Source organism: Candoia aspera, chromosome 1, assembly GCF_035149785.1.
Source record: "Candoia aspera isolate rCanAsp1 chromosome 1, rCanAsp1.hap2, whole genome shotgun sequence".
NCBI classification, from domain to species: Eukaryota; Metazoa; Chordata; class Lepidosauria; order Squamata; family Boidae; genus Candoia; species Candoia aspera.
The window spans coordinates 222,697,714-222,713,914 of NC_086153.1; the positions used below are offsets into that span (position 1 = coordinate 222,697,714).

A 16,201-nucleotide genomic window follows, 5' to 3' on the forward strand; every position below is an offset into this window, starting at 1 on the left:
TAGCTATATTCTTTAATGTATGTGTATTTCATCAAACACATCTTTCAATGAATCCAAAAATATGGTTGATTTAACTTCCTAGCTGGAAGCTTTTGATAATGGAAAGATTATCTGGAAGATAGGCTGTTACATCAGTTCTGCAACATGGGTGAGGAGAGGACGTAACCACGGCATTTTGCTAACTTTGGTAGCTGTAATGGTTGCCTATTCTGACATACTCAGCCTCACAAGTGGGTTCTTAATGAAAACTGATTTATTGAAAGAATAGTGTGCAAATACAAAGAAAGCTGAGAATGAGCAAAAGTGCGCCAAATACAAACTAAAAACCCTCGCCTCAAACCCGGTTCCACCCTCGCTCCCGCTTAGCAACCACCCCCTCCCAGGTGTTAGCAACGGTTGCCCACATCGGCCTGAGAAAGTAACCTTGAAGACATTCCATAACCCAAACATACATTCCACAGTTACAGTAAGGAGATTACAGTCTGGCACGGCTGGAAATCCCCACTCTGCAAACACGTATCAGGAAAGTTACATGCGAAACCTTACAATGTATTCAGAACATTGGAACGATGAACATGACAGTAGCTAAGAAAAGCACAGTGTGGAGAACAAAAGGTTGTATGACGATAGGTATATTCTTCTAGCTTTTTTCTACCTGGCACTTTTTCCCCCTGTTTCTTCTCTCGCTCCTGAACATGATAAAATCTGGAAACAGGGCAGGGAGAGGGGTGGGGTCATAGGTTGAAGTCCTTATTACCCTCTATCAGTTCATAATTTCATGTTCCTTTCTCCTAAGAGGCACAGATTTGTGGCCTATAATGCATATTTTAAAATCAATTTTCTGAATGCATTTTGGAATGTTGTTTGCACCACAGTATACATATGTATGTATATGTTCCCCTAATATATCCATTTCTGGATCAGAGAATTTGTATTACAGCCTTTTGAAAAGTATAAACATTGAAACATAACTACATATTCATCTGCATATTGATTAGGAAAGTGTTCACATTAAAATGTAAATCAAACAGATTTACTTCCATTTCTATATGAGAGATTTGAGAGTTGTTCCAGCAGTAGATATGTAAAGGAAATCTGTGATGGATTTCTTTTGCCTCAAAATGGTATAATCTACCAAATGAAATGTCCATATGTCATGGATGACAGCAGTAAGTGCAGGAAGTTATTGATCATGAAAACTAGCATATAGTTGGAAAAGCTGCCACGAATATTAAGGTCTATTTAGGAAAATTATATTAAAAGGACATATATTTAAGGAAATTCATAGAAAACAAAGAGCATACAAAAAGATAAATATGCAGAGAAGTAGTGCCTTTATTTTAGTTGCATGCAAAACTACATATCTAAAGGAATAGGAAGGCCAAATACGTTCCATAACAGCTGCAGATTTCAGATTGGATTCTGAAGATCTGATAACCTAACTCATGGTCCCTGTCCCCAGACCAATGCAAAGTTTTATGCAATGATATTGGGCTTCTTCATTTATTTGCTTAATTTATTAGTCAACTTAGTGGTCACTGGTAGGCCCTGCTCTTGTCTGGCAACAGGCTACCAGCTCCAGCTCAGTGGTTTCTACCAGCCTCTCTCTTCAACCCCAGTGCTGCCACCACTATTGCTCAGGACTTCACCTGAACAAATTTCATGTTTCTAGCCACATCCCTTATACCTTTCATAACCAATGAAACCTTAAATAAGCTACTTTATCTTATTCCCCACTTCAGGTTGTTTTGTTTTGTATTGATACAAGATGTGATGAGGACTTCAAGAAGACTTAGACGCTTTTAAGAAGTTGAGGGAGGACATGAAAGACTTTATCTAGAGGATTTTCATCCTAAGTTTTCTCTTCCCTCAAAAGAGCTCACATCTGCTTACCAATATTGGAAAAAATGCAACTAACCAATCTTTGAAACACGTTTCAGCAAACAAAAAGTACTGATAAATACAAAAACCATCAAAATTCAAATAGCAGTATTCCCAAGTTATTTTGGGAATTTGAAGTTCCCAAGTTACAGTATTTGGCGGTTCCAAAATAACACACTGTAGTAGTCTATTTGAGATATCAGATATACATGTATGACTGAAGCCAAGCCTTTTTCCCAGTTGAAAGTATGGTTGAGTTTGTCCATTTGTTGTGAGATTAAGGAGTTTTCATTGTGTCTTCTGAATCTCACAACACATGGACATACTTTCAACTGGGAAACTGTGAGCATCCTAGACCAAGCCAAATCCAAAAATGCTAGGGAATTCCTGGAAGCCTGGCACTCAGACAAATCAGCCATCAACAGGCACATAGAGGTAAACAACATTTGCATACCATTCAAAAGAGACAATAAAAAAGCTAAAAAGGAAACAAAAAGACCAGAACATCAAGCAAAGGTTAACACCAGGATTAGCACCAGATGAACAATCATGCAGTATATGATACCCTAATCAGTGAACTACCAACTCAGTCAAACAAGCAGTAAACAAGAGCCTAATCAAGGAACTACCAAGGGGACAACAACACACCCACCAACACTGTCAGGGCAAACTACTGTATATAAACAGAGAACAAACCCCACTCCCTTCTAGCACTGAAGATGTTGCCTAGTTGGGCAATGAAACGTCTGCAAGAAAACAACCAAGGTCAGACAGCATCAAGGACTCCACAGTTCTTATCTTCCTTTTTGCTATATTGGAGACCCCTCCCTCCCTCCCTCTTAATTATGGTAAAGAAGCCAATAACAGAAAGAGAAAATCAACTCTGTTTTCCTTCTAAAGTGAAAGAACAGAATATATTTTCCACTGCACTAAAGCTCAAGTACAGTGCTGCCTTGCCATCAGCCAAGGGTCCTTGAGGTCATCACTTAATAGCATAGGTTGGCAAAACCTTCTGTTTCCATCTGAAAGACAGCCAGAACAACAGTCCCGACTCAGGGTTCTCAGTTATTTCACTGCACAATCTTTATTTTAGGAGTGTGGCACAGTAAAATTATTTATCAACTATCTATCTATCTATCTATCTATCTATCTATCTATCTATCTATCTATCAGCTCTATGACAGACATATTTTCATTTTCTACTAGTGGACTTTACTGCGGAGAGTTTGCTTATGTATGGAATTGTTTGCATAAATTCCTCAACCCCCTCCGCTTTTTAAACTCAAGCCTTTCTTACATTCTTTTGACCATTAATATGAGGAAAAGAAAGGCTAGTATGGTAGGGTGAGGCATAAAGTGGGGAGGGCAAATTACAAGCCCTGTGTAGCTCCCAACATTGTTCCTGCAGACCAAAGAACACAGTGAGTGAGACAATATTTGTTTACTATTTTTGGAGAAGTGGGAAGATATACACTGTAACATAGGTTTTGTAAGCTCCATGTTGGGCATGCTGATCCTCCTTTACATCCACCTCTGACAGTTATGGCTGATTTTTTTTTAAAAGTGTGGTGGTAACCCAGGGGCAATTTGCCTTAGTTTTTCCTGGTCCTTCTTCTAGTCCTATATGTCCCATCTACCATATCCTGGTTCTGCTGCATCGCTGCTCCTTCCTCTAGCTACCCACTATACCAAACCACCAGGAGTTATTCTTCATCCAGATCTTTGTTGTACATAGTTTTTGGGAACAAATGGCCTGTTTTTAATGTTTTTTTTTTAATTGCCAAAATAGATGCTAGCAAACCCTGGTCACTAATAATGTTTCTGCTATCACAGCATCACTTTTGTTGACTCTTGAAAATCCACTCCTACAGAAATCCATGGATTTCTCTTTCTTCTCTTTCTTCCATATACTTTGTTGATCCGTATTTACCTAGAAAATAGAAAAAATGCAATATAAAATGTAAAATCATGAAGTGATAGACTGCTAAAATTACTTGTGAGACTCCCAGTCTACACGTTCATGAAAATTGTTTTCCTGCCTGATTCAGCTCGGTAAAACAACTAGACGTTACTTGTAAATCTCTTCTGATTGCAGCATGTTCCAGTTTGTTGGATATCTTGGTTTAAAAATGGCAACATACAATTCTTCCTGCTTTTGAATTAACATGTTGTCAAAGTTACCTGTTTCCATATCCTGTGCCCCAATATAGCTAACGGGGAAATATCAAGCTTCAGATTAAACAAAAAAACTGACTAACGGATAAATAAAAACCCACTAGCTTGCTTATTTCTCTTCCCTTTCATTTCACCTAACAGCAGACAAGATCTGGACTGTGGTGGAGCACAACAACACTGAACTTACTCGTGTCCATGGGTCTGATCCTACGAAGCCATACTCCATGAACTTCAGTTACAACAGCAGTGGGGAGCAGCTGGAGGCAATAATAAATAATTCTGAATACTGTGAACAGGAGGCAACATACCACTGCAAAAAGTCACGTCTGCTGAATTCCCCAAGTAAGTGCCATCAAGTGAAATCTTCGTGTTTTTTTGGTTTTATTTTATTTTAGTGCCTGTAATGCAGTAATACACATATACTTTAAAAAGAGCAAATAATTGAAATGAGAGCATAGCTGAATTTGATGTCACAAGGTGTACCCTGCAGGGTCAAAAGTGAAGGAGGCTAAAGCCACTTGACCCAATCACTCTGTCCTCACCACTGCTTCAGAGTAGAAGTTTATGTTCCTAGCTGACTCAGCTAAACAGCCATTTCCTTTCTGACTTTTTTCTCCAACAATGTTCTCACTCAGATTCTGTCTTTCATGCCACAATCTGCTCTTTTTCCCAACTCTCTTTTTCAGAATTATTTGTATACAGCACTTTCAGTCCATTCCAAAGGTCTAACTTTATTTCTTTTTAACTGGGAGATTCCTAAATTAAAACTTTGAGCTTCCTGTGAACTCATTTTTGCCCTACTTATAATTTCTAGGATAAACATCTGATCTTCTAGTGAATTTATTTCCTCTGTTAAATCTTAAATTCCTGGTCTGGTTTATGCAGAGTCCCAAGGACCAATCAAAAATGGCTGAAAATATTGTATTATTTCACAGTAAATATAGTCAGCCAAAAACAACACATTACTATTAATATTGGTATCACTATTAGCATTATTATTAGTACTAGTACCCAGTTGTTTCTGCCTGTCCAATTCGATCTAGTAGGTTGGGTATTCTGCGGGTCCCGTCAGCCAGGGAGTGTCGGTTGGCGGGAACTAGAAGGTGTGCCTTCTCTTCTGTAGCGCCTGCCCTCTGGAACATCCTCCCTCCAGAAATTAGGATGTCCCCGACCCTGTTGGCCTTTCGTAAGGCCGTGAAGACCTGGCTTTGTGCCTGGGCCTGGGACCTTGAGTGTGTGGATGGTCCCGTCTCTTGGCTGTACTAACATCCATACATTACTCACTTGGCAGCCATGTATACTTATTTTGTATTTATTTTATATTTAACTGTTTTAATTGTAATTGTTTTAATTGTTTTATGGTTTTATTGTTGTAAGCTGCCCAGTCACTTGCTGAGATGGGTGGCTATAGAAATCAAATAAATAAATAAATACTACATGTTGAAAATTTATATCAAGAGGAGTTGGATCCAGTTTTATCACATTCTGCACAGTAAGTGGATTAGGGTATGTATTTCTCCCTAGTCTTTAATCAGACCAAGTATATTTTTCATTCATTTCAGTAATGTCTTGATGCAGTCTATTGTAATTTAGAAATAATGTTAGTAATGCCTTCCAGTTTCCCAAAGTTTTCTTCCCCTGCAAAAGAGGATTCAGTTTTTCTTCCTTAATCTCATAAGTATTTGAACACTTGAGAATTTGTTTGAGTTTTTAATGGTGTTATTTTTTTTATCTTATTGTGTTACTGTTGGGGCTGTTTACCATTATACATCATCAGCAACCTTCCTGGCAGCCCACACCTCTTGATCTAAGAAAGCCCAATAGAAGGAGTTCCCTCATTATGGCTTCCCTTTTGATTTAACTGAAGTGAGAGAAGCCAGGGAGGTTGCAGGCTGCTGAAACTGTGATTATACAGGGCAAGTCAGGACATTTATTTAACCCTTGGGGGCATCATAACTCATCAAAGGCAAGAACACACTTCAGTCATTGAGTTTTTCATCAGAAGCAAATTCTCTTTCATCAAATTGCATGAGAACAAGGAGGGAAAATGTGAGGTTATTGTTGTGCACAGCACCATTAGTTAGGCTCAGTTGGCCATTTTAAAACTTCATCTCCGGCATTTCAATTTTCTAAGTGTGAAATTAGAAAATATTTTATTAGGTAATATTTATTTGCTTGGGGATGTTAGTTTGTGTGTTTTAATTAGTTAATGTTTGGGAGGATTGTAAACTGTTCAGAGTCAGTTGACCATGTGGAGCAGCATGTAAGTCTAGTAAAACAAACAAACAAAGTTCGGAAAGAGATTGATTTACCAGCTTCTCTTGTCTTTTACCTGGAAACTGATTAAACCCAACATTTTACTGCCATCTCCTGAACAATAGAACACTGCAGTTTAAAAGCTGTACTCTGGAAGTACACAAATTCTCCAAACTCAGTCTGCCTTTTCTTGCCTTTCTCACAATTGTTGTCTTGCTGACCCAATAAGATTGTGGATAGGCTTGTGGACTGTTTGGTCGGACATAATTTGAGAAAACTAAAACTAGAGTTTTTAACATTTCTCTTTGTTTTAAGAATACTACTTTTCTTAAGGGGAGTGGTTAGCCTGGAGAGGAGGGAGCCAAAATATGGATTTCAATTTAAAAATATTTATTTTCAGCTGTTCAGAGAATATGAGTAGTTGGGGTTGGAATTACTTGAGAAGTTATTTTGGAACTCAGAACTCCTTGTTCATAGAACTGGGAACTCTGAGTATCATCTGGCTCCCAATCACATGGGAAACAGCCTACTTTTGTGCAAGCAATGTATGCACTGTGTGCATTTAACTTTATTTGCAGACAGGGAAATGTATAGCAATTGGCGGTAAAGAATTTAGATATATTTTCAGTTTAATATCTTGTGTGTCTTTGAAGTTTCATGAACATCTGTAAATAGTTTATATCTATAGTTTACATATAGTTTGGTGAACCAGATAAATTATTATACTTGGAATAATAGGAGCAACACATTCTAGATGTGACCATTCTGACATCCCCAATCCATTTTTTCTTATCTTCTCTCCTTTTGTTTTTAATTATATTTGACATTTCTCATTCTGAACCCAAGCCAGTGGAATTTAGTAAGACACTAGACAACCCATGACCCATTAGGTCATCGTTTCAGAGCTATTTCCTTATCTAAACAGAGAAACAGAATGACCAAGGGCAAAAAAGCAGTGGGAGCGGGAATGACTTCTGACTTCATTGATTTTCCTTGTGGGAAGCTGGCAGGGAGCATTGTAAATGACAATGTGTGCATATGTGCAAGCACAGGGAGAGCTGGGAAGGATTGCTCAGGGTACATGCATGTATGCAAGTGCAGGGAGGGCCGGGAAGGAAGGCACTAGTAGATACATACCTGTGTATGTGGGACCACAGGAAGTTGTTACAAGAAAATAGTGTGATCTTTTAAAAGCAACTTCTGTATGGTCAGTTTGTTCTGTCTCTTTAAGGTAAAAAAAGAGAAAAGAAAAAACATAGAAACTTGAAATTCACATATAAATCAAAACTATCCTTATATAGGGATAACACATCTGCACTGAAAACTCCAGGTGACCCACTTGAAGGCAGAGAAGTGATACAGAAACTCTAGTTCTTTGATGCCTAGTCATGTTCTTCATTTAAGTAAATACAGTCTTCTCAATATTGGTAGTAGATAGAATTAAAGCTCTTTCTAAGTAATCAGTAGGGCAGAATAGCTAGTAATTGTGGGGAGTAACAGAACTTCAATAATTAATGGAGAAGTTCTCTAGTTATAAGCACTCATCATACTTACAACTAATTAGCACATATTTAGTGTTTGGGAGAGATAATAAAGAGATAATGATTTCTTCAAGATGAAGCTAGACATGTTTATGAAAAAATGCTATATTATACATTTGTAATCTAATGCTTTAATAACTGGCAGCTGAAATCAGGAACTTTTTTGATGGTTTTGACTGAAATATTAAGGATACTTCACAAATGGATTTGATATTGGTTTAACTAAAGCAACCTTTTCCTCTTCCTTTCCTGGCCCATTAATTTAGTTCTATAACTTAAAGAAGAAAGTGAAATCAGAGCTATGCTCTCCAGCTTAATCACAAAACCAACATGAAGTGATGTCAGAATGAATAACAAACAAATAATGATTTGTCAAAAGTGCTTTTATATGTACTGTACTTCAAATGATAATTTTCATGTTATCATCCCAAATAGTATACATCAATTGTCTATATCAGGCATTGTCATATGAAACAATAGAAACATGGCCTCCTGTTTTCTGGGAATATTTAATGGTTGTCAGATGCATCTTCTACAATGTAATTATCACCTGACTAATTAATTTTTTCATTTTGAGAATGATTGCCTAGGATCTATTCATGATACTACCTTATTTCTTCCAGCATCCATCCTGGCAACTCTGACACTTTTTTGATTTTTTTTTAAAAGTCATTATATACTGAAGGAATCAAGAAATGTGTAATGAAAATATAATTGTCATCAAGGAAGACTGTTAAATGGTTTTCAGTATGGAATTACCAGAAAATGCTTGAACTGATATACCTAAGTGGCTCTTCAGAAAATGGGACTGATATTTTCAAAGTTCAAAGGGATGGATTAATATCCACCTCACTAGCCTTTATTTATGCAATCAAAACCCTATATAGCTTATACTGCAACAAGATGCCCAGACTGTTTAGTTTGAGGTATGCCATAAACAAGCTATGTTGGGAGAGGAACTTGAGCCATCATTTAAAACATGCTGTTTATTATATATCCTTTCTTTTATTCCTCTCCTTGGTTGTTTTACTTAGTAGGTAATAGCTACTCTTTGCTCTTAGTCTTGCTCTGATTTCATTTCCCCCTAATTTGATGCCTTCTTCATCTTGTTAGGTAACAGAGGCTACCAACAGAAAACCAAGATAAGGAAAACTGCTCTAATCTGTGCCTTCTTGTTGCTTTCAGTCTTTTCCTTTGCTGTACCTTCATTGTTTACCACTTATTGGTGCTGCATGTGCATTTCTTAATTCTTCAATTCTTTACCCAAGCTTGCTCACTTCTGCTTTGGTCTGCCTTGCTGCTATCAACATGGGTCCCCAAAACAAATTCTGAAAAGCTTGTCGCCGTAGGTGTTCGTTTGCTACTTCTCATCTGCCCAGCTCTGAGCAATTTTCCCTTGCCCTTCCCTTGTGAACTTATTAGGACATGAGCTCACATGGCAGATACACGGCTCAGAACATTGATTTTTTTTTTCATCTGTGTACTAAAAAGAGTGTGTTTGAGGGCTTTAAGCAGAATTCCATGTAGGAATATCTTCTCTCCCTCCAACTTTTTTGGACAACAGAGGGTTTGGCGGGGAAAGGTGGTTGCTGTTGATATCCTTCTTTTCAGAAAAAGGAAAGGAAAGGAAAGACTTTTAAATCAAGCCTAGTGGGCTTTCTAGGTATTTGCCTGACCATGCAAAGGACACATGTTATTGACACTGTAAGAATTTTGACATTCAAACCAAAATCTTTTTTCCCCCCACAAATAGTAGTAGCCAGCATGGAATGATTTAAAAAAAGAGATCTGTTCTTTATTCTGTTAGTTGATGGGAGTTATACTGTAAATTTGCTCTTCATGAAAAAGAGATTTAAATGCATGTTATCCAAAGTAGCTCTGATAATATGTTTTGTTGAAGATTATATGGAAAGATATAAAAGAAAGAAAGTTTGAATTAGAGAAGAGGATAGACAAAAATGAACCTATTAAAATAATCCATGTCATTTTTTGTGGTAACTTGTTTTTTTTTTCCTTTAAAGATCACAAACCTATGTGAAGATACAGTAAATATTAGATAAATAAGAAACTAGACCAAATTAAAATAGGAGGAGTATGGACTCCTATACGGAGTATGGACTCCAGTATGGACTCCTTCTTCCATATTGAAAACTGTTGGGGACATTGTTTTTCACTGAGGATTGAATGTTTTTGACCATCAATAGGGTACTGAAGGTGGACATATTTTTTCACAAGTGTTTTGGTCAAAGGATGAATTCTTATGATATATAATTCAAATCAGTACTTTCCTTTCTGTATATATCTATAGAAAAAAATTACATTTAAATACATGATTGAAAAAGTCAGAAAGTGAAGTCTTCCTCAAATCAAATTTGACTCCTGTGACTTCATGGACATATCCACTACATTTTCTTGGCAACTATTTTCACTGTATTTTCTTCCTTCAAATATGCCTATTTAATGCTTCCCAAAACACTATTCTCTAAATACAGTTTAATCTCAAAATATACCCTGTTTAGTGAGTGATTTTTAAGCCAGAAACCCAACAGAACACAAACCTAAAAGTCAGTAATTAAGTCCCAATCCACATACAAATACCAATGAAGTTAGGCTGCACTGTAATTCACAGAGGTAACTCCCTCAAGCAAATTTAGTGTCAACATTATCCATTTGCAACAGCAGCGGCTAAGAAACATGTTACCACTTCTTAAACTGATTAACAGCTTGCAAGATGTAACTTAGCAACAAGGTGATTTGGAGAAAGATGCTTGAAAAAATATATTTCACTGTCTTGCAGTGGCTAAATGTTCTGCTGTAAGTATCTCATTTGTTTATGCTTGGGTGACATTTTAATCTGGTCTGTGGATATCTTTGAAGCTTTTCAGGATGAAATGGATGGGTTTAGCTAATTGTTGGAATAACAATGCTCAAATGCAGTATTGGTCCATGTGGTGTAGTCTTGTATTTAAGTTAATGACCTGATGGTTTTTGTAGATGCTCATGTTCTTTTGAAGTATGTATCAACAGGACATAGAAATTAATAGGACAACAAAAATGCATATCATTACGGAATGATAGCCGTTTTCCATTAATTATGCAGCAGTCTGAAGAACAAGTGTCTCTTTCTGTACATTAGTTCATACTAGTTCATATATTTAATTTAATTTCCTATTTAATTTAATTTCCTATTTTTAAGGAAATTTTGATTAAAATAAGAGAACTGTAGGACTGTAGGTTTTTTTTTTCTTTATCTCTCTTTTGTGTTTTTATACATATAAAATAAAAGTATATTAAAAAAAAAAACCTTGAAAGAGCATCTTGATAATTATTGACAGGACAGAAACTCTCTGTAGCAAACAAATGGGAAGTATGTGGTTAACCTGTGGATTCCAAACCTGTGATACTAATATAATGGATTCCAAACCTGTGGTACTAATGCTCCACTGATTATATTCTTTGGTGCAAGTGCCTGTCTCTCTGCCTGCATGCCCATCAATCCATCCATCATTTTTTTATCACTCTATTGATTAAAATGCTAACTCAAGCTATTCTTTCTGAAAGTTTTTACATTTGATTGCCAAACCCCATGTGATTTGTTTTAAATTATGTGATTTTGTTTTAATATAAAATGTTTTTAATTGAGTTTGGCCATTTTACAGGCAAGTTTTGAAGGAACCATGCATGTTGTGGTGCCTGCAAGTTATGCATTGTCAATTTTTGCTTATATGGTGGTCCTCAAATGCAATAGTCTCCATAAAGGAAAAGCTGCCATTGAGTATGAACCCTCCAGAAACAATCCAACAGAGAAGACATCTTCACAGCATATTTTAGCATAGTTGAAATGCTAATGAAGATGCTAGTTTCATATTGTACTAGAACAGACTTTCCCAGCTTGGTGCCTTCCAATATTCTGAGAATTTTAATCCTGACATATAAGGAGGAATCCAGCTTGACCAGGCAGATGGAAGGAGACAGAGCAAATCTTTACAAGTAGAATAAACTAGCAAACAGACATACATAATTGGGTCTGGCTGTTGTTCAGACAAAGACCCATCTTTTATAGCTTTCCAAGTCAAAAGTTGCCAATGAAGTACTTCCATAGAAAGTCATTTTGTACCTTGAAAGGGCATCATAAACCAAGGAACCTTTCAACTTGTAGCCCCCAGCTGGCTTGTCAGATGAAGCAGAAGAACACAGATTTAAAATTAAATTATTCTAGCTCAGGTGGCTCTTTACCCATAACTTTTACTGAAAAGAAGATGGTTTAGAGCAGAAGTGAGTTCCTGTAAGGTGATTCTAAAAATTGAAGAAAAGGAAAATGTACTGCAGCTTTCTCAGATTTATTTACATAGGGAGTACACGTTAAGAAAGTTGACTGTATGCAGTGGTGTACTGAAGCCAGTTTGTACTGGCTCACGAGAGCCAATTGTTTAATTTTCTGGAATTTTGTGAGCTGGTTGAGAGCAGAGCTGAACCGAGACATACCGTACAGCATGCCATCAGCAGAGCTGGTTGTTACACATTTATCAGCACATATTTACAAACTTTTTTTTTTTTTTTAAACTAAAGCGGTTTGGAAACTTTGAGCTTAGAACCAAACAGGAGGAAAGGTTAAGACTGGAGACTGTATGTAGACCAAACTAGCCATTTAACTGCAATGTTTGTTTAATTCTCCTTGTTTAACCATGATACCACCATGATTGTTGGATGGTTCTAATTGAATGTGAATGTCTGTTTTGGCTCATTCTGGGAAACCTTTGAAATTTAGGGACTCTAAACTTTAAAAACTAGCTCTTAAGTATATTTAGAAGCATCAACACGAGGAGAGTCTGTTTAAGAATTCAGAACTAAGTATCACATTTCTGCATGTTACTGTAATCATTTTAATAAGTACTTCAAAAAATGCATTTAATGCATTTCTGCCTTGGATAACATTTCATACCTACTGTGCCACAGACACAAAGTTCACAGGATGTCATGGGTAACTCCAAAATATGTTGTTATAAAATATTTAATAAGGCCTGATAGGTAATTTATCCTTGAAATTTAAATAAAGAAAACATTCTTGTTACAGAATTAAAAGATGGGAACTTACCTACAGAATTCAGGTCTGCCTTTGACAAATTGCCCATGAAATACAATCACTTTTATTGAGTTAAAGTAGTTCAATATGTTAATAACTGCCATGGCAAAATATTATTTTATTTCATGGCTCAAATAATGGTTGGTCAAGTATTCATATTTATCAGTTCTTTTGTGGGTTAACACACTTTTTGACTCGGAGACGTCTTTGTCTATTTATTTTCTATCCCGCCTATATTATTTTTATAAATAACTCAAGGCAGGGAACATATCTCATACTCCTTCCTCCTCCTATTTTCCCCACAACAACCCTGTGAGGTAAGTTGGGCTGAGAGAAAGTGACTGGCCCAAGGTCACCCAGCTGGCTTTCATGCCTAAGGCAGGACTAGAACTCATAGTCTCCAGGTTTCTAGCCTGGTGCCTAAATTTCCTTCTCACCCATAAGGGTGGTATGTGTCTTCCTCAACCTCGGCTCCTCTACCAGAGGCCTGGGAGTTTGAGAGTTCTGCGCAGTATCTTAGCTGTTCCTAGCACTTCACTCTTCTGGACAGAGAGCTCTGATGTTGTTCCTGGGATCTGTTGGAGCCACTCTCCCAGCCTAGGAGTCACAGCCTCAAGTGCTCCTATAATCACTGGGACCATTTTGGCCTTTACTTTCCACATCCTCTCTAGTTCTTCTTCAGGCCTGGTACTTCTCCAGCTTCTCATACTATTCTTCCTGGTGTTGCTGTCACTTGGCACCACTACATCTATCACCACCACTGTCTTCTGGTCCTCGTCTACTACCACGATGTCTGGTTGATTGGCCAGTACCTGCCTGTCTGTCTAGATCTAGAAGTCCCATAGGATCTTAGCCCTGTTATTCTCCACAACCTTCTGTGGAATCTCCCATCTGGACTTGGGGGGTGGTCTAGCCCATACACTGTACACAAGGCCAACTACTTGGTTGTGCCATTCAGTGTATACTGTACCTGCCTCCATCTTACACCCTGCCACTATGTCTCTGAGGCCTCTCTGCACAGTCTGCACCTTGGGTCCTGTCTAGTGTGATAGACCACTGCTTCTATGGATATGGTGCTGTGATGATCAGTGCCACAGTGCTATCTTTTGGTCCAGCCCTTTCCAGCCACTGGTAGGATTTCCCAATGTCAGCAACCTCAGCTGTCTGTTGATGGTACATCTATGCAGAGTCTTGTCTTGCCATGGCACTTCCTTTGCTTGATCTTCCTCCCATGTCTGCTGCTGTCTTGCCATGGCACTTCCTTTGCTTGATCTTCCTCTCATGTCTGCTGCTGCCTCAGGCATTCTCTCAGCAGCTCATCTTTGGGTATCATCTCACTGATGTACTCCTGGATGTTCTGTGTTTCATCCTGGATAGTGGCTTTGACACCCACCAGACCCGCCTACCCTCTTTCTGGCTGTGTACAGTCTCTTGGTGCTGAACTTGAGGTGGAAACCTCTGTACATTGTGAGGAGCTTCCAATCGGCAGCCTCCATGTCCTCCATGTGCATACATACATACACACACTATTCTTTTAAGGCCCTTTTATCTCCCTTTTTTAAAATCTTATTTTAAAAGTTTGAGAGACTGAAGGAAAAGGGATCTAGTGCATATTTAATGTGCTACAACACTTTGTGGAAAGACTTGATTGACTTTTATGAAGTATATAAAAACATAATAGAAAAAAACACTGTTTGTTTGTTTGTTTTTCAAATTGATTTTGTATGATCTGATTGAATTCTCCCAAGGATCCAAAAAGTTGGTAGTCTGAAGTAAGAGAGGCTTTGGGGGGAAAAAATCCTTAGAGATTTGTGTTAATATATACAAGCCATGGCAGATTGGAGGATAAAAACAAAGAAGTGCTTTGGAGTCCCCATCCCACATGCCCCCCAGTTGATACATCTAAATTCTCTTCTCCAAAATCAACACTTTACTTGAAAGTTAAGGATCACATGTTTCATAAAAAAGGCCTCTCAATGATTTTGTCTACAGTAGGAAGTATTTCTCCTCTCTCCTCCCCATCTTTTTTTTTTTTTTAATTCAGCTTCTGTCAGCTAATAAAGCAATAATTTTAGTGGTGGCAATTTACTGATGGGAAAGCAAATGTGATAAAAGTCCCTGGACTGTACAATATTTCCTCTCCACTCTTCCATTTTCTAATACTAAGTTTAATGTTCATCTGGCAAATATTATTTATTGACTATCAGCCCTTTGAGGTAGACGAGGTCAAGAAACAGGGCATGGCATGGATTCCAGGAATACATTTTATTGTTATAGGGTAGAATAATATAATCTTGAAAGCCCCTTCCCCATCTTATACCGTACAACCCCACAGTGGGGTTAGTTGTTTTGTTTTGTTTTTGACTGAGTCAGCTTTTCTGAAAGTTGTCCCTTAACTGCTTGCTCATTCCTTCTCCATTCCCAAGGCTGGGTCTACACTCTTTCACGCTGACAAATTAGGGCTTCCTGGGTGCTGTGGAGATTTTCTGCTTAGAAAGACAGCTGTAATGCAAGGATCAAGTACAGAGAGTGGGACAAGGAAATAGGCAATTAGGAAAGTGTGAGGAACAGGCAGAAAGCTTCTGGAAAGATATTGCTGCAGCAAGTGGCAGCGAGGCCAGCAGTCTCATCTGATGTAACAGCAGTGCCAAGTTGAAACAAAACAAAACAAAACAAAACAAAAAAAGACATTGCTTTCAGATTTGTGTTCTTCTGGCCCTCAGTTTTTTTGGTGCAACAAGGCCAGTGAAGACTCATTTATTGCAACCTGTTTGACATATATGTGGATTGAGCACATCTGCAGGAAAGGAATTTGCTTTGCTGAAACTTTGAGTGAGGTAGTCTTTTGAAATGCCATGGCACTTTGTTTCTAACTGGCCAAAACACTTTGCTTTTCTCTTTAAAGGTGGCTTTTGTGCATGATCAGAAGCCATTTCTGTTCAGCCAGCCCTGTCTTAGCACTTTGTGGAGATGGAGCAACTCATCTCCCTGAGATGCTTTTCAGTGCTGGCACGGCTGGCTGCCAGCCCACAAGACAGCAAGCTGGCTGCCTGCCAGACTCCAGCGATATGCAAATTCAGGCAGGACTTTTAGAAGCAAAGAGTCCTTTTTACCGCTATCTTAAAAGAGCAACTGTTAACATAGTGAAAGGCTTGGCAGAGATAGAGACCAGGAATCCAATAAACTGACAAATCCAAGGGAAAAGACAGGAGACGCGGTGAAGTGGAATCCAGAGTTCAAAGTGCAGCAGGACAAGGTAAACCCA

At 38.0% G+C, this 16,201-nt stretch overlaps 1 protein-coding gene across 1 annotated transcript in view; it reads left to right on the forward strand.

The window, feature by feature from the left end:
- The window catches only part of CNTNAP5 (contactin associated protein family member 5), a 317,159-nt gene that overhangs the window by 183,528 nt on the left and 117,430 nt on the right, over nt 1-16,201 (forward strand). Inside the window, exon 13 of the mRNA XM_063309182.1 lies at nt 4,198-4,398. Within this exon, the coding sequence (XP_063165252.1) occupies nt 4,198-4,398 (201 nt within the window). The remainder of the gene's footprint in view (nt 1-4,197; nt 4,399-16,201) is intronic.